This window comes from Loxodonta africana, chromosome 4, assembly GCF_030014295.1.
Source record: "Loxodonta africana isolate mLoxAfr1 chromosome 4, mLoxAfr1.hap2, whole genome shotgun sequence".
Taxonomy (NCBI): domain Eukaryota; kingdom Metazoa; phylum Chordata; class Mammalia; order Proboscidea; family Elephantidae; genus Loxodonta; species Loxodonta africana.
The window spans coordinates 175,569,413-175,595,546 of record NC_087345.1 but is presented as its reverse complement, the minus strand read 5'-3'; the positions used below and the strand labels follow the sequence as shown (position 1 = coordinate 175,595,546).

The following is a 26,134-nucleotide window of genomic DNA, read 5'->3' as shown; positions in this document are numbered from 1 at the left end:
ATGGAAGCTGGATGAACCCCTGAAACTAATGCCCTGAGATCATCTTTAAACTTTAACCAAAAATATCCTCTGAAGTCATCTTAAAACCATAGTTTAGCTTAACTAGTAAAATATTTCTGCCTTAGGCATTTTGCTCTTTTTAAGAACTATCTGTGGGAGATCAAATTGATGATAGCAACTCAAAAGATTAGATAGGAAGCTGGGGGGGGCAGTGAGTATATGTAATGGCGGAGGAGCAGCTCAGAAAAGGAGGCTGAGAATAATTGCAGAACTCAGAGAATGTAATCACTGTCACTGAATTGTACATGTAGAAACTGTTGAATTGGTGTATGTTTTGTGTATATTCTCAACAACAACAAAATAAATTAAAATTTTTTTTAAAAATTTAACATAGATGAAAGAACTGAGCAGCAAGAAAGAATGTGAACAAAGTAAAATATTGGTTAAAAAAAACTAAACCAGTTGCCTTTGAGTTGATTTTGACTTGTCAAGACCCCGTGCATACAGAGTAGAACTGCTTTATAGGGTTTTCAAGGCTGTGAGCTTTCAAAAGCAGGTCATCAGGCCTTTCTTCCAAGGTACCTCTGGGTAGGTTCAAACCACCAACCTTTCCATTAGTACTTAGCCATTTGCGCCACCAAGCAAACATCGACTATTTAAAGCAGTGATAACTTTGGGGAGAGGTACCAAAAAACATGATTAAACAAATACTCTACAGCTAACAGCACAGTTGATGAAGGGTAATAAAAACTGTATGAAGTATCTGTACTCAACCAAAAACCAAACCCATTGCTGTAGGGTCGATTGCAACTCATAGTGACCCTATAGGGCATAGTAGAACTACCCCATAGGGTTTCCAAGAGTTTGAACTGCCAACCTTTTGGCTAGCAACCAAGCTGTTAACCACTGCATGCTACTTAATTAAAGTAAAATGTACCAAATATTATTTAGCAGTGCTTACGTTTTTTACATATGTAGTAAAATTATAAAGGCAGGCATGGGAATGATAAAAACCAGATTCAAGGAAGTGGGTTACCTGGGGCAGGGAGGGAAAAGGGAGAGAGAGGAATGTGACGTGAGTTCATGGGGCTTCAGGTTGAGTTTTATTCAGTTGTTTTTATCTCAGGTGTTTATTGGCAGGACTGTGTTTTCATGATACTGTTCTCCGGGTTTTTTGTAGATTTGAAATATTTCATTTTCTGTCTAACCTGAATTCTTATTACAAGGTGAATGATAGAAAGTTGCTCAATCTACCCTATTCCTATTTATAATACCTCAGTCAGAAAAGAGAAAGTAGACAAAAACCTAACATTAGAGCTGTTGTTTGAAAATGTTTTTGGAACCCTAGTGTGTCATCTCCTTTCTTCTTGAAACTGAGGTGCTTAGCACTGATGTCTGGGAGCGGAAAAGAATGACTAAATCCCTCTTAAATCTGATTGTTTTAAAACCTCAGAAGGAGTCAGTCCTAATGACAGGACTTACTGTTTCTATCATATTGAGGTCTGCTGTGACGCTTTTTGAACTTTGTTATGTGGACTATTTCCATCTTCGCTAACTATAGACCCAGATCAGCCCCAGAATTAACACAGTGAATGGAAGAAGTCCCAACTATTACACACATACACAGTTTGGAATGCAGAAGTCTCATTGTAAGGAACATTTTCTTTCTATATTGAAACAGCATTTCTGTTTCTAATTAAAAATTAGTCATTTCTGTTGGCAGGGTAGACTAGTTGGAAGAACACTGAGGTCAGATGTCTTTGCAATTAAGGCTGAATGTTCAATATTTCCCTGACAGATTTTGATTAGTTTTGGTCCCCTGTGGGGGGGAAATATATTAAAAGAGGGTGAATTGTTTTGTTTTGTTTTGTTTTGTTTTGTTTTGTTTTAAGAGTCCCCATGTTATGGGGATAAGACAAAGAAATTTGGGTTCAGCTCCTACCTTGGTCACTGTAAGCTGTTGGAAATTAATAGAAGCTGTTTAAGTTCTCTGAACGTTAGTTGTCACAGCTGTGGGAGTGGAGATATTAATCACCAGGACCAGTTGCCATGGAGTTGATTCTGACTCATGGTGAACTTGTGTGTCACTGTAGAACTGTGCTAGGTAGGGTTTTCAGTGGCTGATTTTTTGGAAGTAGGTCACCAGGCCTTTCTTCTGAGGTACCACTGTACCTAACTCGGATACTAAGATGCACTCAAGATTTTCAGTAAGCACACTTCAGTGGTTCTTGACTTGTGAGCCAATTGCTGTTTTCTTCTGGGGACACATGGGCCAGCCCGTCTTAGGTTAGCCTTGAAGATCCCTCCACCTGAGCCTGTTACAACCAGAACTTCTGCTCTGAGAGTTGGTGACACCTCAAGAATCTGCCCGTCTCACACTTTGACAGTTGACTGGTTATCCATAAACCATGACTCCATGACGTAGTAAACCATTTGCTTCTTTTTCAGCAAGTGGAAGCGTTAGTGTTAAACTTATGAAATAATCTGTTGCCCTTTTCCCTAGCTTTCACAGAATCTTGGATTTTTGGGGAAAACTTCAAGGTCTTGGCTAATGTTTCGTTCCAAAATCAGTACTGGAATTAACTTTCTGCTGTCACTGAGACTTCCCTTGAAGTCACAGCTGCATAGATCATGCCCCTCTCTTACCAAATATGTGCATTTCCTGCTGGATTATTCTTTATTTTTCTAGTATGAAATAACTGCCTTCTTAGAATTCTGTAATGATCAGAGCTACTGTACATTCTTTGAGAATTAAAATACCCATACTGAACTGAGCATTTTTCTGGTTGAAAGGAAAGATGACAGCATTGGAGATCATGTTGTTACTGTTGTTAGGTGCCGTCGAGTTGGTACTGACTCATTGCGACCCTGTGCACAACAGAATACTGCCCAGGCTCGCACCGTCCTCACAATTGCTGTGCTTGAGCCCATTGTTGCAGCCACTGTGTCAATCCGTCTCATTGAAGGTCTTCCTCTTTTCCACTGACCCTCTACTCTGCCAAGCATGATGTCCTTGTCCAGGGACTGATCCCTCCTGACAACATGCCCAAAGTACGTAAGACGCAGTCTTGCCATCCTTGATTCTAAGGAACATTCTCATTGTATTCTTCCAAGAAGGATTTGTTCGTTCTTTTTACAGTCCATGGTATATTCAATATTCTTCACCATGGTGTATTCAACATTTTCTGCCAACACCATAATTCAAAGGCGTCAATTCTTCTTCGGTCTTCCTTATTCACTGTCCAGCTTTTACATGCATATGAGGTAATTGAAAACATCATGACTTGGGTCAGGCGCATTAAGTCCTCAGGGTGACATCTTTGCTTTTGAACACTTTAAAGAGATCTATTGCAGCCAGTTTGCCCAATGCAATGGGTCTTTTGATTTTTTTTTTTTAATTTTTATTGTGCTTTAAGTGAAAGTTTACAAATCAAGTCAGTCTCTCACATAAAAACATATATACACCTTGCTACATAATCCCAATTGCACTCACCCTAGTGAGATAGCCTGCTCCCTCCCTCCACTATCTCTTTTCGTGTCCATTTCTCCAGCTTCTAACATCCTCTACACTCTCATCTCCCCTCCAGGCAGGAGATGCCAACATAGTCTCAAGTGTCCACCTGATCCAAGAAGCTCACTCCTCACCAGCATCCCACTCCATCCCATTGTCCAGTCCAATCCCTGTCTGAAGAGCTGGCTTTGAGAATGGATCCTGTCCTGGGCCAACAGAAGGTCTGGGGGCCATGACCACCAGGGTCCTTCTAGTCTCAGACCGTTAAGTCTGGTCTTTTTACAAGAATTTCTGGCCTGCATCCCACAGCTCTCCTGCTCCCTCAGGGGTTCTCTGTTGCGTTCCCTGTCAGGGCAGTCATCGGTTATAGCCGAGCACCATCTAGCTCTTCTGGTCTCAGGCTGATGTAGTCTCTGGTTTATGTGGTCTTTTCTGTCTCTTGGGCTCGTTATTACCTTGTGTCCTTGGTGTTCTTCATTCTCCTTTGATCCGCCTGCTAGCGTTAAAGACCCCAGACGCCACTCTCCAAAGTGGGATGCAGAATGTTTTCTTAATAGATTTTATTATGCTGCTTGATTTAGATATCTCCTGAAACCATGGTCCCTAAACCCCCACCCCTGCTATGCTGAACTTCCAAGCATTCAGTTTATTCAGGAAACTTCTTTGCTTTTGGTTTAGTCCAGTTGTGTTGACCTCGCCTGTATTGTGTGTTGTCTTTCCCATCACCTAAAGTAGTTCTTACCTACTACCTAATTAGTGAAAATCCCTCTCCTACCCTCCCTCCCTCCCGCCTCGTAACTATCAAAGAATATTTTCTTCTCTGTGTAAACTGTTTCTCTAGTTCTTATAATATTGGTCTTATACAATATTTGTCCTTTTGCAATTGATTGATTTCACTCAGCGTAACGCCTTCCAGATTCCTCCATGTTATGAAATGTTTCACAGATTCATCATTGTTCTTTATCGATGTGTAGTGTATTCCACTGTGTGATTATAGCATAACTTCTCCATTCATCCGTTGATGGGCACCTTGGTTGGTTCCATCTTTTTGCTCTTGTAAACAGTGCTGCAGTGAACATGGGTATGCATATATCTGTTCATGTAAAGGCTTTTATTTCTCTAGGATATATTCCGAGGAGCGGCATTACTGGATCGTATGGTAGTTCTATTTCTAGCTTTTTAAGGACGCGCTAAATCGATTTCCAAAGTGGTTGTACATTTTACATTCCCACCAGCAGTGTATAAGTGTCCAGTCTCTCCACTGCCTCTCCAGCATTTATTGTTTTGAGATTTTTGGAATAATGCCAGCCTTGTTGGAATGAGATAAAATCTCATTGTAGTTTTGATTTGCATTTCTCTAATGGCTAATGATCGTGAACATTTCCTCATGTATCTGTTAGCTACCTGAATGTCTTCTTTAGTGAGGTGTCTGTTCATATCTTTAGTCCATTTTTTTAATTGGGTTGTGTTTTTGTAGTTGAGTTTTTACAGTATCATGTAGATTTTAGAGAAAAGGTGTTATTCAGAAATGTCATAGCTAAAAACTTTTTCTCAGCCTGTAGGTAATCTTTTTACTCTTTTGGTGAAATCTTTGGATGAGCATAGGTATTTGATTTTTAGGAGCTCCCAGTTAACTAGTTTTTCTTCTACATTCGTTATAATGTTTTGTGTACTGTTTATGCCATGTATTAGGGCTCCTAATGTCCGTATTTTTTCTTCCATGATCTTTATCATTTTAGATTTTATATTTAGGTCTTTGATCCATTTTGGGCTTGTCGTTGTGCATGGAGTGAGGTATGAGTCTTGTTTCATTTTCTTTGCAGATGGATATTCAGGTATGCCAGCACCATTTGTTAAAAAGACTCTTTTACCCATTTAACAGTTTTGGGGCCTTTGTCAAATATCAACTGCTCATATGTGGATGGATTTATGTCTGGATTCTCAATTCTGTTCCATTGGTCTGTGTATCTGTTGTTGTACCACTACAGGCTGTTTTGACTATTGTGGCAGTATAATAGGTTGGAAAATCAGGTAGAGTAAGGCCTCCCACTTTGTTCTTCTTTTTCAGTAATGCTTTACTTATCCCAGGCCTCTTTCCCTTCCATATGATGTTTGTCATTTGTTTCTCCATCTCATTAAAGAATATCGTTGGAATTTGGATTGGAATTGCATTAAATCTATAGATTGCTTTTGGTAGAACATTTTTATAATGTTAAATCTTCCTATCTGTGAGCAAGGTACGCTTTTCCACTTACGTAGGTCTCTTTTGGTTTCCTGCAGAAGTTTTTTGTAGTTTTTTGTGTATAAGTCTTTTACATCTCTGGTAAGATTTATTCCTAAGTATTTTAACTTCCTGGGGACTACTGTAAATGGTATTGATTTGGTGGTTTCCTCTTTTTGTTGTTGTAGAGGAATCCAACTGATTTTTGAATGTTTATCTTGTATCCCAATACTCTGCTGAACTCTTCTATTAGTTTCAGTAGTTATCTTGAGGATTCCTTAGGGTTTTCTGTATATAATATCATGTCATCTGCAAATATAATTTTACTTCTTCCTTGCCAATCTAGATACATTTTATTTCTTTATCTAGGCTAATTGCTCTGGCTAGGACCTCCAACATAATGTTGAATAAGAGCGGTGTTGAAGGGCATCCTTGTCTAGTTCCCTATCTCAAGGAGAATGCTTTCAGGCTCTCTCCACTTAGGATGATGTTGGCTACTTGCTTTGTATAAATGCCCTTTATTGGGTTGAGGAATTTTCCTTCTATTCCTATTTTGCTGAGAGTTTTTATCATGAATGGGTGTTGGACTTTGTCAAATGCCTTTTCTGCATCAATTGATGAAATCATGTGATTCTTGTCTTTTGTTTTATTTATATGATGGATTACATTAATTATCTTTCTAACATTGAACCATCCCTGCATACCTGGTATGAATCCTACTTGGTCATGGTGAATTATTTTTTTGATATGTTGTTGAATTCTGTTGGCTAGAATTTTGTTGAGGACTTTTGCGTCTCAGTTCATGAGGGATATAGGTCTGTAATTTTCTTTTTTTTTGTGGTGTCTTTACCTGGTTTTGGCATCAGGGATATGCTGGCTTCATAGAATGAGTTTGGGAGTATTGCGTCCTTTTCTGTGCTCTGAAATACGTTTAGTAGTAGTGGTATTAACTCTTCTCTGAAAGTGTAGTAGAACTCTGCAGTGAAGCCTTCCAGGCCAGGGCTTTGTTTTGTTGGGAGTTTTTTGATTACTTTTCAATCTCTTCTGTTATTATGGGTCTATTTAGTTGTTCTACCTCTGTGTTAGTTTAGGTAGGTAGTGTGTTTCTAGGAATTCATCCGTTTCTTTTAGGTTTTCAAATTTGTCAGGGTACAATTTTCCATAGTAATCTGATATGATTCTTTTAATTTCAGTTGGATCTGTTGTAATATCGCCCACTTCATTTCTTATTTGGTTCTTTGCTTCCTCTCCTGTGTTTCTTTTGTCAGATTGGCAAATGATTTATGAATTTTGTTGATTTTTTCAAAGAACCAGCTTTTGGTCTTGTTAATTCTTTCAGTTGTTTTTCTGTTTCCTATTTCATTTAGTTTTGCTCTAATTTTTATTATTTATTTTCTTCTGGTGCCTGAGGATTTCTTTTGTTGCTCTCTTTCTATTGTTCAAGTTGAAGGGATTATCCTTTGATTTCGGCCCTTTCTTCTTTTTGTATGTGTGCATTTATTGATATAAATTGACCTCTGAGTATTGTGTTCGCTGTGTCCCAAAGGTTCTGATAGGAAGTGTTTTCATTCTCGTTGGATTCTGTGAATTTCTTTATTCCATCCTTAATGTCTTCTATAATCCAGTCTTTTTTGAGCAGGGTATTGTTCAGTTTCCAAGTATTTTGTTTCTTTTCCCTGCTTTTTCTGATACTGATTTCTACTTTTAAGGCCTTATGGTCAGAGAAGATGCTTTGTAATATTTCAATGTTCTGGATTCTGCTAAGGCTTGCTTTATGACCTAATATGTGGTCTATTCTAGAGAATGTTCCATGTGCACTAGAAAAGAAAGTATACTTGGTTGCTGTTGGGTAGTGTTCTCTATATGTGTATGAGGTCAGGTTGGTTGATTGTGGCATTTAGATCTTCTGTGTCTTTATTGAGCTTCTTTCTGGATTTCCTGTCCTTCACAGAAAGTGGTGTGTTGAAGTCTTCTACTATTATTGAGGAGCTGTCTTTCTCACTTTTCAATGTTGATAGAATTTGTTTTATGTATCTTGCAGCCCTGTCATTGGGTGCATAAATATTTAATATGGTTATATCTTCTTGGTGTATTGTACCTTTAATCATTATGTAGTGTCCTTCCTTATCCTTTATGATGGGTTTAACTTTAAAGTCTATTTTGTCAGAAATTAATATTGCCCATCCTGCTCTTTTTTGATTGTTGTTTCCTTGATATATTTTTTCCATCCTTTGAGTTTAGTTTGTTTGTATCTCTAAGTCTAAGGTGTGTCTCTTGTAGGCAGCATATAGATGGATCATGTTTTTTAATCCATTCTGCCACTCTCTGTCTCTTAATTGGTGCATTTAGTCTATTTACATTCAGCTAATTATGAATACGTATGAATTTAGTGCTGTCATTTTGATGTCTTTTTTTGTGTGTTGTTGACAGTTTCTTTTGCCCACTGAATTTTATGTGCTGAGCAGATTATCTCTATAAATTGTCCTTTCCTTGTATTCATTGTTGTTGATTTTGTTTCTGCTGAGTTTCTATTTTTTTTATTTTTTGTGTTTTATTTTGATGTGTAGGATAGTTTGTCTCCTTTGTGGTTACCTTATTATTTACCCCTAGTTTTCTAAGTTTAAACCTAAATTTTATTTCTTTGTATCACCTTATCTTCCTCTTCATATGGAAGATCTATGACTACATTTCTTGGTCCATCTTTATTGTTTTAATTTTGTCTTCTTTTACATAATAACATAGCTGTTACCGTGTATTGAGGGTTTTTTTCCATCTTACTTTTTTTATTTCCCTTTCTGGGTTGACTTGTGATTGCTCTGCCCAGTGCTCTAGTCTTAGGTTGATACCTGATATTATTGATTTTCTAGCGAAAGAACTGCCGGTAGTATTTCTTGTGCTTTTGGTTTGGGTTTTACGAATTCCCTAAATTTCTGTTTACCTGGAAATGTCCTAATTTCACCTTCATATTTAAGAGACAGTTTTGCTGGATATATGATTCTCAGCTGGCAATTTTTTTCCTTCAGTTTTTTAAATAAGTCATCCCGTTGCCTTCTTGCCTGCATGGTTTCTGCCAAGTAGTCTGAGCTTATTCTTATTGGCTCTCCTTTGTAGGTGACTTTTCGTTTATCCGTAGCTACTCTTATAATTCTCTCTTTATCTTTGGTTTTGGCAAGTTTGATTATAATATGTCTTGGTGAGTTTCTTTTAAGATCTACCTTATATGGAGTTCGATGAGCATCTTGGGTAGATAACTTCTCATCTTTTGCGATACCAGAAATGTTTTCTGCCATGAAATCTTCAACAATTTTCCTATATTTCCTGTTGTCTCTGCCTGTTCTGGTACTCCAATCACTCTTAAATTATTTCTCTTCATAGAGTCGCACATGATTCTTAAAGTTTCTTCATTTTTTTTTTTCTTTTATCTGATTTTTCTTCAAATATATTAGTGCCAAGTGATTTATCTTCGAGTTCAGAAATTCTGCCTTCCACTTGCTCAGTCTGCTCCTCTGACTTTCCATTGAGTTGTCTACTTCTTTAATTATATTCTTAATCTTCTCAATTTCTGATTGCTGTCTGTCTATGGATTTTTCCAGCTTATTAAATTTTTCATTGTGTTCCTGAATAATCTTTTTAATTTCTTCAGTTGCATTATCTGTGTGTTCCTTGGCTTGTTCTGCATATTGCCTCATTTCCTTCCTGATCTCTTGAAGGGTTCTCTATATTTAATCTTTTGTGTTTTGCCTCTGGTAATTCCAGGATGAACTTTCATCTAGAAGATCCCTTGATTCTTTGTTTTGAGAGCTTGTTGAGGTGATCATGGTCTGTTTCTTTATGTTTCTTGATATTGACTGTTGTCTCCGAGCCATCTATAAGTTATTGTATTTATTTTATATTTGCTTACTGTGTCATACCTTCTTGCTTTGTTTTGTTTGATATGCCCAAATGGGTTGCTTGAGTGAGCTAGCTTGATTATTTTCACCTTTGGAGCTCTGACGTCCTGTCCCCAGATGGCTAGAGCTGTTATCAGGAATATCAGTCTAAGAATCTAGAAATCCATTCATTTTTCTTGTAGGAATTCAGCTCAGGTGTCCAGGTAGCTGATCATCAAGTGTGTGGTACAGGCTCTGTCCTACAGCCTTAGAGGGGCAGGGGTGTTTGTTATAGGTACCGGTATTGGGTTGCAGCAGGGGATCACACTCTGAACAAGGCAGGGGCCTGAGAATCGTCCCCCACTTGTCTCTGACGAAAGTGTGTCCCTGATCCCTAGAGCATACAGGTGAGTGGGTTCTGCAGATGGACCATGGGCACCCAGTGTTTTTGGTTGTAAAGACTGGGAGGTACAACTTATCCTTGGACCCCTGTCATGGATGGCTGGGTGACCTGAGTGGAGCTCCCAGTCTGTAGGCCCCTGATGTAGGTAGATGAGGACCCTGTCCAGTAGGCAAAGCAATGTCAAACATCAAACACCCACTTTTCTGCAGCACAGGTGAAATGGTTGGAGTCTGCCAACAAGGGCCTGTTCTCCTGAAATAGGCCCACACAGGTCCATGCAGAGTGGAAAGGTACTCAATGTCCACAGGCCATTTATGCCTGGTCAGGAGCCCATTTCTGTCCAGAGCTCGCCCGGTTAGTGAAGCTGGCAAATTATCTTTTATCCCAATTGCAAATTTTTTTCCTTCTCCAAGGCCTGGAGAAGGCTCTAGACACTCACCAGGACCTATGTCAAGCCCGTAGAATTCAGCCGCTGAAGCCGGCTTGGGGATGGGGTGGCAGGGGCAGGGGGCCCTAAAATATACACACCTGCTTAGCTTTTGCCAAGATCGCCATTCTTCCCTGGTTCCAGAGGTGTGAGCAGGCTGTGTCTCTGGCTGCTTCTCCCTGAGGAAACTGGGGCCGAACCCCAGTACCAGCCCACCTCTGCTGCTCCAGGAATAGTGCCTGAGGACTCCCTGCGATTCAGGTCCGGTAACTCCTCACCACTTCTCCACTGTCTCTTCCTCCCCCTGCCCCTCAGTTCATTTTCTAAGCTTGCCTTTGATTCTCAGAGCTCCTAGCTTTTCATAAATATACTCGTTTTACTTGTTTTTTCAGGTCTTTGTTGTTTTGTTGTAACAAGGGCTCACTGGAAGCGTCTGTCTCTTCCACCATCTTGGCTCCACCCACCGGTCTTTTGATTTCTTGACTGCTGCTACCATGGGTGTTGATTATGGATCCAAGTAAAATGAAATCCTTGACAACTCAAACTTTTCTCCATTTATCATGACATTACTTATTGGTCCAGTTTTGAGGATTTTTGTTTTCTTATGTTGAGGTGTAATCAATCATACTGAAAGCTGTGGTCTTTGATCTTCATCAGTAGTGCTTCAAGTTCTGTTCACTTTCAGCAAGCAAGGTTGTGTCAACTGCATAACACAGGTAGTTAATGAGTCTTCCTCCAATCCTGATGCCCCATTCTTCTTCATATAGTCCAGCTTCTTGGATTATTTGCTTAGCATACAGATTGAATAGGTATGGTGAAAGGATACAAGCCTGATGCACACCTTTCCTGACTTTAAACCATGCAGTATCCCCTTGTTCTGATCGAGCGTCTCCTTCTTGATCCATGTACAAATTCCCCATGAGCACAATTAAGTGTTCTGGAATTCCCATTCTCCCCAGTGTTATCCATAATTTGTTGTGATTCACATAGTCAATTGCCTTAGCATAGTCAGTAAAACACAGGTAAACATCTTTCTGGTATTCTCTGCTTTCAGCCAGGATGCATCTGACAGCAGCGGTGATATCCCTGGTTCCACATCCTCTTCTGAATCCGACCTGAATTTCTGGCCATTCCCTGTGGATGTACTGCTGCAGTCGCTTTGAATGATTTTCAGCAAAATTTTGCTTACGTGTGATATTGTTTGATTATTTCTGCATTCAGCTGGATCACCTTTCTTGGGAATTTGCTTAAATTGGATCTCTTCCAGTCAGTTGGCCAGGTAGCTGTCTTCCAAATTTCATGGCATAGACCAGCAAACACTTCCAGCACTTCATCCCTTTGTTGAGACATCTCAATTGGTTTTCCGTCAATTCCTCCAGCCTTTTTTCACCAATGCCTTCAGTGTAGCTTGGACTTCTTTTTTCAGTACCATCGGTTCCTGATCATATGTTACCTCCTGAAATGGTTGAACATTGGCCAATTCTTTCTGGTATAGTGACTCTGTGTATTCCTTCCATCTTCTTTTGATTCCTCCTGCGTCGTTTAATATTTTCCTTGTAGAACCCTTCAGTGTTGAACTTGAGGCTTGAATTTTTTCTTCAGTTCTTTCAGCTTGAGAAATGTTGAGTGTGTTCTTCCCTTTTGGTTTTCTTTCTTCAGTGCTTTGTACATGTCATCCTAATATTTCACTTTGTCTTCTCAAGTCGCCCTTGAAATCTTCTGTTCAGCTCTTTTTTCCATCACTTTTTCCTTTTGCTTTAGATACTCGATGTTCAAGAGCAAGTTTCAGAGTCCCTTCTAATATCCATTTTGGTCTTTTGTTTATTCCCTGTCTTTTAACCCCATGCTTTCTTCATGTATGATGTCCTTGATATCATTCCACAGCTCATCTGGTCTTTGGTCGTTAGTGTTCAACTCATCAAATTTATTCTTGAGATGGTCTCTAAATTCGTGTGAGATATACTCAAGGTCGTACTTTGGCTCTCATCAACTTGTTCTAATTTTCTTCAGTTTCAACTTGAACTGGCATATGAGCAATTGATGATCTGATCCGCAGTCAGCCCCTGGCATTGTTCTGACTGATGATACTAAGCTTTTCCATCATCTCTTTCCACAGATGTAGTCAATTTAATTCCTGTGTATTCCATCTGGTGACGTCCATATGTACAGCTGCCATTTATGTTGGTGAAAAAAGGTATTTGCAGTGAGGAAGTCAGTGGTCTTGCAAAATTCTGTCATGCGATCTCTGGCATCATTTCTATCACCAAGGCCATATTTTCTAACTACCACTCCTCTCCGTTTCCAACTTTTACATTCCAATCATCAGTAATTATCAGTGCATTCTGATTGCATGTTTCATCAATTTCAGACTGCAGAAGTTGGTAAAAATCTTCAATTTCTTCATCTTTGGCCTTAGTGGTTGGTTTGCGAATTTGAATAATAGTTGTATTAACTGGTCTTCCTTGTAGGCGTACAGATATTATCCTATCACTGATGACGTACTTTAGGAAAGATCTTGAAATGTTCTTTTTGACAATGAATCCAACACCATTCCTCTTCAAGTTGTCATTCCTGGCATAGTAGACCATATGATTGTCTGATTCAAAATGACCAATGCCAGTCCGTTTCACCTCACTAATGCCTAGGATATCGATCTTTATGCATTCCATTTCATTTCTGATAACTTCCAATTTTCCTAGATTTATATTTCATGCATTCCATCTTCCGATTACTAATGGATGTCTGCAGCTGTCTCTTCTCATTTTAAGTCGTGCCAAGTCAGCAAATGAAGGTCCCAAAAGCTTTACTCCATCCACATCATTAAGATCAACTCTACTTTGAGGAGGCAGCTCTTTCCCAGTAGTATTTTGAGTGCCTTCCAACCTGACAGGCTCATCTTCCAGCAGTATATCAGACAGTGTTATACTGCTATTCATGAAGTTTTCACTGGCTCATTCTTTTCAGAAGTAGACTGCTGGGTCTTTCTTCCTAGTCTATCTTAGTCTGGAAGCTCAGCTAAAACCTGTCCACCATGGGTGGCCCTGCTGGTATCTGAATACCGGTGGCATAGCTTCCACTATCACAGCACCACATAAGCCCCCACAGTATGACAAACTGACAGATGCATGGGATGCAAATCATGAGGAGGGTATAACTCCCTGGTGTCAGGATGGTATCAGTTCATAAACTAAGTTTAAGGCCGTCCATGAGAAATTTCCTATTTTGGAAAGGCAACCCTGTGTGTGAGAGGAAGAAGACTCTACCAAGCCATAGCAATAGGCCAGGAGCTCCCAATTGTTGTCTGTCATTGCGTATTTATGGGGCTCCTTCCATCCTTCCATATACCTTTACCCACTCATCCTTGTATCCAGAGGCACCATGTTAGGGGTAAATTCTAGAACTGTAAAACAAAACATACATAACTACTTTCAAAGAGATCAAGGTATCTACATTGTCTTTCTTTAAATGGGATTATAATGTGAAAATACACATTCAACTCGACGGCACTGGGTTTTGGTGTTTACACATATGTAGTAATATTAATTAACAACTTAAGGATGGTTATATGAATGGATGTTATTAAGTGGTCTCCAGTGCTGTCTAATAGAGCTTTCTGTAATGATATAAATGTTCTGTATCTGCTCTGTCCTCCATGGTAGCCAGTATCCCACATGTAGCTGTTGAGCACTTGAAATGTGGCTAATATGACTGAGTAACTGGACTTAAATTATTTAATTTTAATTAATTTACATTTAAATGGCTACTCGTGGCTAAAAACCCGTTGCCATGGAGCCCATTCCAATGCATAGTGACCCTATATAGCTACTATATCCACAGGCACCTTGAAATTTTCCATGGGGATCTTGGTTTGCCCCCTGAGGTTTAATGAGTTATCCCCCCTAAAAAAAATTCTAAAATTGTGTTAACTCATGAAAGTTTGCCAGATCAAAATTCAGACAAACCTTAACTACCAGAACTATTTGAGAATGGGATTATACTAATTGATTTAATTTCCTTGTTAATTTAGTATTAACCAGATACTCATTTTTATTCCAAATTTTGTATTGTATTATCTTTCTAACATATAATATTTCACTAACCACTTTTAGAAGTCCCTGGTTAGTACAAACTGTTAACACACTCAGCTGCTACCTAGAAGGTTGGAGAAACAAGTCGAAAGACCTGGCACTCTACTTCCAAAAAATCAGCCATTGAAAACCCTATGAAGCCCAATTCTACCCCAACACACATGGAGTGCTATGTGTTGCAAGTGACCTGATGGCAACTGGTTTAGCCTCCACTGAGCCTTGATATGGAAGCCCTGGTCGTGCAATGGTTAAGTGTTCAGCCGCTAACCAGAAAAGGTCAGCAGCTTGAACCCACCAGTCGCTTCACAGGAGAAAGATGTTGCAGTCTGCTTCCGTAAAGATTACTGCCCTGGAAACCCTACAAGGTAGTTGTACTCTGTTCTGTAGGTTCTCTCTGAGTCAGAATTGACTCTATGGCAACGGGAGCCTTCATATGTACACTTGAAGCACTTTGTGATGCAGATCAAAGACCACAGTCTTCAGTATGGATTACAGCTCAACTTAAAGAAAACAAAAATCCTCACAATTAGACCAATAAGCAACATCATGATAAACAGAGAAAATGTTGAAGTTGTCAAGGATTTAATTTTACTTGGATCCATAATCAACACCCATGGAAGCAGCAGTCAAGAAATCAGATGACGCATTGCATTGGGCAAATCTGCTGCAAAAGGCCTCTTTAAAGTGTGAAAAAGCAAGGACATCACTTTCAGGAATAAGGTATGCCTGACCAAAGCCATGGTGTTTTCAGTCACCTCGTATGAATGTGAAAGCTGGGCAGTGAAAAAGAAGACTGAAAAAGAACTTATAGTTTCGAATTATGGTGTTGGTGAAGAATATTGAATACACTGTGGACTGCCAGAAGAACGAACAAATCTGTCTTGGAAGAAATACAGCCAGAATGCTTCTTCAAAGCAAGGATGGCGAGACAGTGTCTTACGTACTTCGGATATGTTATCAGGAGCGATCAGTCCCTGGCGAAGAACATTATGCTTCGTAAAGTAGAAGGTCAGCGAAAAAGAGGAAGACCCTCAAGGAGGTGGATTGACAACAGTGGCTGCAACAATGGACTCAAACATAACAAGTGTGAGGATGGCGCAGGACCAGGCAGTGTTTCGTTGTGTTGTACATAGAGTCGTTATGAGTCGGAAGCAACTGTATCGTACCTAACAACAACAATAAATATAGGGAAAGCATTCTTTGGAATATTGTCATATTGAGCTCTCATTCTTATTGTCAAGATTATTTTAAAAAGATATAGGGAATTAATATAATCCAGATAAGTCATGTTGCAAGCAGCTGCATATGAAATACCCATCTTTACCAGCAATGAATATTATTTTTAAGCTTTTATTAATTTGATAGAAATATATTATTGCTAAAAACGATATTCCACACCATCTTCTGGGTGATTGCGATAGCCTCCCATTGTCCTCCACGTTCTGGTAGAGGCCCCATTTTCCACAGTCAGACTTTCTTTATCTGTACCCCATCACCTGGTGGTAAGTCCAGCCTGAGAGGTGGGAGCGAGGGCATACACTGGGCAGGTCAAGTGCTATGTAACTTGACAGAAGTGCAAGGGAAACACTTGCACAGGAAGAGTCCAGTCTTTTTTTAATCTTTTTTAGCAGAGCCATTGTCATTTTTTTGTTACAAAATCTATATTCCCATATTAGCCTTGGGAAGATTGATTATAAATGTCCACAGATCTAGCAGCTTGTTGAAGGCTAGTCATTACCATGCTACTGTTAATTCTTCCAGTGTCACAGAAGCCCCTTTAACTGCTAACTAAGCTCCTTGTTGCTCTTGTGGTTCCCACGTCTGGCTGTGATCAGAATCACTGGGGGACCCTGTGAAGGTAGGTTCCAGGGCCCCACTTTAGGCCTCCCAAGTCAGAGTTTGAGTGGGCCTGGAAGCTACACTTGTACTATGTCCCCTAAAGAGTTCTCATGCAGCTGCCTGCCAGCCACTGATCAAACCTCCCTCCCCCAGCGCCCCCCCCCCACCTCCACTTCATTGCACAGGCAGAACCCAAAGGCCAAATAAGGTCAGGGAATCTTTTGTCAGCTAAAGTGCAGAGAAGCATGACACTCCAAGTAGTCGGAGGGCAGTCTACTTTTAGCATCTGCTAAGGGGGAGCAGTCCCTTCTCACCAGCAGCCTGAGTATGAGATAGAATGAGATAAGTCGGGCAAGAGTATACAGTTTTAGTAACCTGTGTGTAGAGCCCGAAAACCCTGGTGGCATAGTGGTTAAGAGCTGTGGCTGCTAACCAAAAGGGTGGCAGCTCACATCCACCAGGTGCTCCTCGGAAACTCTATGGGGTGGTTCTACTCTGTCCTGTAGGGTCACAATGAGTTGGAATCGACTCGACGGCAACAGGTTTGGTTTTGGTTTTTTGTGTAGAGGCCACATCAGGTGCTGCAACATCCCACATGATCCAAAACACAGAAGAGCATACTTGGCTTTAAAGGCTGGTGATCTAAAGGTGAACGTGCAACCTTCACTCATTCATTCAGTGGTATTTAGTGAGAGCCAGGTCTGTGCCAGGCACTGCAGTTCATGATAAACAATCAATAAATATTCACTGAAATAATAATCAGTTAATTAAGAAACCATAATAAGATAAAGCACAAACTGAACACAGATACGGTCAGAGATAATTGGGAAAGAAGGATGAGCAAAATTGGTTTGGATAGGTCCATTTGGAGAAGTGAGAAGCGTGTATTCCTGATGAGAGGGAGCACACCCCACATGGGTGGCGGTGCCAGAATTCAAGATGATGTGAGCATAAGGGATCATACCATTCTCATCCCACTGTAACAAAGTCTCATGAGGAGGAGAAAGAAGAGGAAGAACAGGGAAGGAGGAAGAGAGCTGGACTTGGGGATCCTGGCTTGACTCCCCACTCTGCACTTTTGTGAAGCACCCTAACTGAGCAGTGTCCAGGTGCCGACTAGGAGAGGACTCAATTCAAGTGTAAATGTAGTCATGTTTCCAAGTAATGATTAAATAGTAAAGTTATAATTAAGAACAGAACTAATAGACATAACCTGTTGCCGTCAAGTCGATTCCGACTCATAGCGACCCTATAGGACAGGGTAGAACTGCCTCATAGAGTTTCCAAGGAGCATAATAATAATAATAATAGTTTTCAAGGAGCATAATAATAATATTAGTTTCCAAGGAGCATAATAATAATAATAATAGACATAAGCATAGCTTTTTTAATCTTGGTTTAATTTTTTTATTGTAAAATAACGAAGTTTCGTACTATTTATGCAGACTTCTTAAGACTCTGGCAAAAATACAATTCATTGTATAACAATATGTATACTATTTTTCTCCTTACTGTATTTTATGGGAATTAGATCTTTTCATCAAGAAAAACGCAAACCAAGAAATAACCTCTAGGAATCACGAATTAATTATACCTTTGTTGGTATTGCTAGTTTTATCATGATCAGCAGTGATACTGTTCTAGAAAGCCTGTTTTTTTTTTTTTTCTGTATGACTTTATATTATCATAACATTCTTAGTGTGTCTGTCACAATGATATCACTAATCCCCTTCGGTTCCCAATGGTAATTTCATGGGGATTAAATGTATCAAGCCATGAAGCCTGCTACACCAAGAAATGTTAAGAAAATAAAAATTGCAATATACTACAGTTCAGTCACTGGTTCTGTGTTAGTAGCTTCCCTTTATCCAAGTATCTCTACCGTGTGCCTAATAAAGTATTGATTTTTTTTTTAAATATAGTACACTCAAATTTGTGTATACCATGGGCTTTGTCCCGCAAGTATGTCACCTGGGAAGGCTAACCTCATTCCGAAGACACCACTGTTGCAGACAGCAGTTTTGCAGCTATCCATTTGAAACTTAATCCGGCACTTGCTGCCTTCCTTTGACTTTTGTTGGGGTAGCGAATCATATTTCTCCAGGAGATTCACTTTAGAGCAACCATCCGAGGTAATTCACGACAAATTATGAAAAAAAGATGGGTATTTAAGGTGGTGAATATACTTTCTGACTCAGAATGGAGGGGGGACTATAAAATAATACAGACTGTCTCGTGCAACCCCAGGCAATCAAGGAGATTCCTCTATAAAGGAAAGTGCAGTCAGGTCTGGGTAATTGTGCCTGTTATTTGACCCTGATCACCAAGAGCTTACAAATCCATTTTTCTTTTCTACACTTTTTTTGTAGATCACGTTTTATATTCTGGTGAAGGCTGTTTACACCCTGGGGTACAGTGTCTCTCTGATTTCCCTTACAACCGGAAGTATCATTCTTTGCCTCTTCAGGTAAGGAGAAAAAAAAAGGAGAGGACATGCAAAATCCTACAAACAATATGGGATGGGGGCAGATTTTCAGTTTAACCCTTCAAGGCATATCTGAAGTAGACAGGAAGTCATTGCCTCCACGCCTAGCGCCCATCTCCCGGGTGAGAACGTTACCTGTGTGCTAAACAGTAAAACTCTTGGAGAATGCTAGTATGAAATATGATGCATGCATTTATGTTATTATTTAAATATTCTACATTTCGTATAAAAAGAGAATACTGACCTTGGATAAGAATTCAGTTAAGCTTTCATTTAATATTTAACCCTTGTGTAAATGCTTTGAAAATATGGAAGCAATGTGATAATGCTCTGCCATTGAGAAGCTCCTAAGTTTTGGCAGCTGGTGCTCTATTGAGAGGCAGTATAACATAGCATGAAGGCTGGAGTCATGCTGTCTGGGTTTAAATCCTGGATCAGTTTCGTAGTAGCTGTGTGACCTTGGACTAATTACTTAACCTCTCAGTGCATCTGTAACAGGATACTAATGAAGCCTACTTCAAAGGGTTGTTGTAAGAATTCAGTGTGTTACTAGATGTAAAGTGCTTAGAATAGTACATTACATGTAGTACCACCACCATCAACAGCGGCCATTGAATTGACTCCAATTCATGGCCACGCAGTTCTACTTTGACACATATTGGGTTGCCGTGAGTTGGAATTCACTCAGTGGCAACTGGTGTGCAGTACGACCAAAACCAAAACCCACTGGCGTCAAGTCAGTTCCAACTCAGCGACCCTATAGGGCAGGGTAGAAATGCCCCACAGGGCTTCCAAAGAGTGGTTGGTGGATTTAAACTGCCAACCTTTTGGTTAGCAGCCAAGCTTTTAACCACTGCACCACCAGGGCTGGCATGCAGTAAGCGTTCTTTAAATGCTACCTAAATGCTACCTATTTTCTCCCTGGTAGTGAGGTTAGATTTGCCCATCCCACCTGCATCTTCACTAGGATACCTTGGTAACTATATTTTACAGGTGGTTGGTCAGGGTTAGAAGTTAAAGGCTTTGGTCCCAGAACAAAAGATTCTCTCTAGAAAAAAATAATAAGCACATTCAGAATTAAAGCCATGCCTTATGCATCATTGGCACCAAATAAAATAGATGATATCTAGCTTATTTTAACAGTGTTTTGATCAACACACATTTCTCTTTGCTAAAATATGCTTCAAATGGAGGTGGGGCCAAGATGGCAAAGTAGTCAGATACTTCCAGAGGTCCCTCTTACAACAAAGACCCAAAAAACCAAGTGAATCAATTATATATATGACAAGCTAGGAGCCCTGAACATCAAAGAAAAGTTAAGAAATCAGATTGAGCTGCAGTGGGAAGGAGAGACAGTTCAGAAGCAGCAAGGAGCTGCCAGACCTGACTTAGTGGGAACTGGTGCCCCTAAGCCCTGATCTCCTGGCACAACCACAGCAGGACTGGCGGTAGCGTTTGGGATGTCTTTTCCACAGCAACAGTGAGCGAGCGGCACAGAGCCTACTCACGCTTTCGGAAGCAGTGAAGACCAGCACTCTCCACAAAACAGAAGTCCTTGTGTCTAATTTACTGCACGAATCAAAAAGCACCCCTTGCAAAAGAATTCCCTCCCATTTATTGGATCCCCCCACCCTCTGCCCTGTCCCCCAAGCCACCTTCAGTCACAGTCAATTTCCTTGGGCCTGAGACAAGTCCTGCTGTGCATCCTGAGCCACTTTTCCAGCCTTGGAGAAGGAACAGATTAACAAATGGGCTAAAAATAATGTGCCGGCTCCCCTAAGCAAGGAACTCGGGGCAGAACTGTCTCCTGTCCAGGCACTCACAGACCATGGACTTTGAATGCCTGTAGCCACTGCATGGACCTGTGTTGGCCCATTTCAGCAGCTTAGGCCCTTGTTGGCACAGTACAATAGTGTATCTGCCTCAGGTCTGACTTCAACTGTTTAAGCTGAGCAGTGGATATTTGACATTGCTTTGCCTATTAAGCAGGATCCTCACCTACCAATATTAGGGGTCTGAGTACTGGTGGGTCCACTCAAGCCACCTAGCCACCAGTGACAGCGGTCCAAGGACAAGTGGCACCTCCCAGTCCTTACAGCCGAAAGCATTGGATGCCCATAGTCCGGCCGTAGAGTCCACCCACCTGTGTGCTCTAGGGAACAGGGATGCGCTTTCCTCACAGACACTTGGGGGATGGTTGTCAACTCCCTCCCTTGCTCAGAGCATGACCCCCTGCTACAACCAGATGCCTGTACTTACACCAATTATCCCTTCTCTTCTAAGACTGTAGGTTTGAGCCTGCACTACATACTTGGTGACCGACAACCTGGACACCTGAGCTGAATCTATACAAGAAAAGTGAAGGGACTTCCAGGCTCATATACCTGGTAACCACTCTAGACAACTGGTGACAGGACCTTAGAGCTTCAAAGGCACAAATAATCAAGTTAGCTCACTCAAGCAGCCTATTGGGGCTATCAAAACAGAACAAAGCAAGAAGCTAGGAGACAGTAAGCAAGCATAAAATAAATACAATAATTTATACATGGCTCAGAGACAACAGTCAATATCAAATCACATAAAGAAGCAGAACATGATCCCTTCAACAAGCTCCCAAAACAAAGAATCAAAGAATCTTCCAGATGAAGACATATTCTTGGAACTACCAGAGGTATAATACAAAAGATTAATATACACAACTCTTCAGGAGATGAGGCAAAACGCAGAACAAGGCAAGGAATACACAGTTAAAGCAGTGGAGGAAATTAAGAGAGTTATTCAAAAGCATAATGACAAATTTAATAGGCTGCAAGAATTCATAGAGAGATTTAAAAAAAAAAACCAAACCCATTGCCATCGAGGTGATTCCGACTCATAGCAGCCCTATAGGACAAAGTAGAACTGCCCCATAGAGATTCCAAAGAGCACCTGGTGGATTTGAACTGCCAGCCTTTTGGTTAGCAGCCGTAGCACTTACCCACTGTGCCACCAGGGTTTCCCGTAGAGAGATAGCAAACAGAAATTCAGAAGATGAACAATAAAATTTCAGAATTAGGCAACTCAGTAGAAACAGGAACAGAATTGAGGAAATAAAAGTCAGAATTGGTGAGATTGAAGATAAAATACTTGGCACCAATATATTTGAAGAAAAATCAGATTAAAAAATTAAAAAAATGAAGAAACGCTAAGAATCATATGAGACTCTATCAAGAGAAATAATCTACAAATGATTGGAGTACCAGAACAAGAAAGGAGAACAGAAAATACAGAGAGAATTGTTGCAGATTTGTTGGCAGAAAACTTCCCTGATATCATGAAAGATGAGAAGATATCTATCCCAGATCCTCATTGAACCCCACACAGGGTAGATGCCAAAAGAAAGTCACCAAAACACATTATAATCAAATTTGCCAAAACCAAAGATAAAGAGAGAATTTTAAGAGTGGCTAGGGATAAATGAAAAGTTACCTACAAAGGGAAGTTTATAAGACTAAGATTGGACTACTCAGCAGAAACCATGCAGGCAAGAAGGCAATGAGATAACATATATAAAGCCTTAAAGAAGAAAAAATTGTCAGCCAAGAATCATATATCCAGCAAAACTGTCTCTTAGATATGAAGGCAAGATTAGGACATTTCCAGATAAATGGAAGTTTAAGGAATTTGTAAAAACCAAACAAAACTAAAATAAATACTAAAGGAAGTCCTCTAATTAGAAAATCAATAACATTAGATAACAACTCAAGACTAGAACACAGGACAGAGCAACCAGATCTGAACCCAGACAGGGAAATCACAAAAATAAATCAAGATAAACACCCAAAACAGGGAAACAGTGATGTCATTATGTAAAAGATGGCAACATTAAATCAATAAACAGTGACTAAAAAATGTAGTCATAGATCTTTTATATGGAGAGGAAGTCAAGACGATATAAAAAGATAAGTTTTGCTTTAAACATAGGGAAAAAAAGGGGGTAAATACTAAGGTAACCACAAAGGAGACTAACAATCCTACACAACAAAATAAAACACAAGAAAAGCATAAACTCAGCAAAAACAAACTCAACAACAATGAAAAAGAGGAAAAGACAATATATAAAGAAAAAATACTCAACACAAAAATTTAAGTGAAAAAAGGGGACTGTCAACAACACACACGAAAAGATCAAAATGACAGCACTAAACTCACACCTGTCCATAATTATGCTGAATGGAAATGGACTAAATGCACCAATAAAGAGACAGAGAGTGGCAGAATGGAAAAAAAAAAAAAATGATCCATCTACATGCTGCCTACAAGAGACACACATTAGACTTAAAGACACAAACAAACAAAAACTCAAAAGATAGAAAAAGATGTATCAAGCAAAGCACAATCAAAAAAGAACGGGAAGGTCAATGTTAATTTCTAACAAAATAGGCTTTAAATTAAATCCACCACAAAGGATAGAAGGACGCTATATAATGATTAAGGGGGACAGTATAACAGGAGAGGATATAATCATATTAAGTATTTACTCACCCAGTGACAGGGCTTCAAGATACATAAAACAAACTCTAACAGCATTGAAAAGTGAGATAGACAGCTGCACAATAATAGTAGGAGACTTCAACACACCACTTTCAGTGAAGGACAGAACATCGAGAAAGAAGCTCAATAAAGACACAGAAGATCTAAATGCCACAGTCAACCAGCTTGACCTCAGACATATACAGAGCATTCCACCCAACAGCAGCCAAGTATACTTTCTTTTCCAATGCTCGTGGAACATTCTTTAGAAAAGACACATATTAGGTCATAGAGCAAGCCCTAACAGAATCCAAAACATCGAAATATTACAGACTGTCTTCTCTGACCATAAAGCCATAAAAGTAGAAATCAATAACAGAAAAAGCAGGGGCAAAAAATCAAGCACATGCAAACTGAACAGCACCTTGCTCAAAAACTACTGGGTTATAGAAGAAATTAAGGATTGAATAAATTCATAGAATCCAATGGGAATGAAAACACTTCTATCAGAACCTTTGAGACACAGCTAAAGCGGTGCTCAGAGGTCAATTTGTACCAAGAAATGCACACATCCAAAAAGTAGAAAGGGCCAAAATCAAAGAATTATCACTACAACTTAAACAAATAGAGCAACAAAAGAAACCCTCAGGCGCCAGAAGAAAGCAAATAATAAAAATTAGAGCAGAATTAAATGAAATAGATAACAGAAAAACAATTCAAAGAGTTATTAACAAGACCAAAAGCTGATTCTTTGAAAAGTTTAACAAAATCAATAAACCGCTGGCCAAACTGACAGAAGAAAAGCAGGAGAGGAAGCAAATACCCAGAATAAGAAATGAGATGGGTGATATCATAGCAGACCCAACTGAAATGAAAAGAATCATATCAGATTACTATGAAAAATTGTACTGTAGCAAATTTGAAAACCGGGAAGAAATGGATGAATTCCTAGAAACACACTACCTACGTAAACTAACACAAACAGAAGTAAAACAACTAAATAAACCCGTAACAGAAGAGATTAAAAAGGTAATTTAAAAACTTCCAACAACAACAGCAAAAGGCCTGGCCCGGACTGCTTCACTACAGAGCCCTACCAAATTTTCAGAGAAGAGTTAACACCACTACTACTAAAGGTATTTCAGAACATAGAAAAGGACAGAATACTCCCAGACTCATTCAATGAAGCCACCATATCCCTGATACCAAAACCAGGTAAGGACACCACAAAAAAAGAAAATTAAAGACCAATATCCCTCATGAACTTAGATGCAAAAATCCTCAACAAAATTCCAGCCAATAGAATTCAACAGCATATCAAAATAATAATTCACCCTGACCAAGTGGGATTCATACCAGGTATGCAGGGATGGTTCAACATTAGAAAAATAATTAATGTAATCCATCATATAAATAAAACAGAAGACAAGAATCACATGATTTTATCAATTGATGCAGAAAAAGCATTTGACAGAGTCCAACACCCATTCATGATAATAACTCTCAGCAATATAGGAGTAGAAGGAACATTCCTCAGCATAATAAAGGACATCTATAGAACACCAACAGCCAACACAGTCCTAAATGGAGAGATTCTGAAAGCATTCCCGTTGACAACAGGAACCAGATAATGGTGCCCTTTATCACCACTCTTATTCAACATTGTGCTGGAAGTCCTAGCCAGAGGAATTAGGCTAGATAAAGAAATAAAGAGCATCCAGATTGGCAAAGAAGTAAAAGTATCTCTATTTGCAGATGACATGATCTTATACACAGAAAGCCCTAAAGAATCCTCAAGAAAACTACGGAAACTAATAGCTCAGCAGAGGGTCAAGATACTAGATAAATATATAAAAATCAGTTGTATTCCTCTATACAAACAAAGAGAACATGGAAGAGGAAATCACCAAATCAGTACCATTTACAATAGCCCCCAAGAAGATAAAATAGTTAAGAATAAATCTAACCAGAGACATAAAAGACCTGTACAAAGAAAACTACAAGACACTACTGCAAGAAACCAAAAGAGACCGACATAAGTAGAAAAACGTACCTCGCTCATGGATAGGAAGACTCAATATTGTAAAAAGATCTACCCAAAGCCTGCAATCTTGATCCAAATTCCAATAATCTTTTTTAATGAGATGGTGAAACAAATCACCAACTTCATATGGAAGGGAAAGAGTCCCCAGAGAAGTAAAGCATTACTGAAAAAGAAGAACAAAGTGGGAGGCCTCTCACTACCTGATTTTAAAACATACCATCACAATACTCAAAACAGCCTGGTACTGGTACAGCAACAGATACATGGACCAATGGAACAGAATTTAGAATCCAGACATAAATCCATCCACATATGATCAGCTGATATTTGGCAAAGGCCCCAAAACAGTTAAATGGGGGAAAAGACAGTCTTTTTAACAAATGGTGGTGGGCATAACTGGGTATGCATCTGCAAAAAAAGGAAACAAGACCGATACTTCACATCATGCACAAAAACTAACTCAAAATGGATCAAAGACCTAAATATAAAATCTAAAATGATAAAGATCATGGAAGAAAAAATAGGAACAACACTAGGAGTTAAAATAAATGGCGTAAACAGTTTACAGAACATTACTAACAATACACAAACACCAGAAGAGAAACTAGACAACTGGGTGCATCTCAAATCAAACACCTATGCTCATCCAAAGACTTCACCAAAGAGTAAAAAGGTTACCTACAGACTGGGAAAAAGTTTTAAGCTCTGATATTTCCAATCAGCACCTGATCTCTA

At 39.5% G+C, this 26,134-nt stretch overlaps 1 protein-coding gene across 1 annotated transcript in view; it reads left to right on the top strand.

Moving 5' to 3' along the window:
* VIPR2 (vasoactive intestinal peptide receptor 2) overlaps window positions 1–26,134 on the top strand; it is a 250,891-nt gene that overhangs the window by 171,277 nt on the left and 53,480 nt on the right. The window contains exon 5 of the mRNA XM_064285058.1: window positions 18,728–18,825. Within this exon, the coding sequence (XP_064141128.1) occupies window positions 18,728–18,825 (98 nt within the window). The remainder of the gene's footprint in view (window positions 1–18,727; window positions 18,826–26,134) is intronic.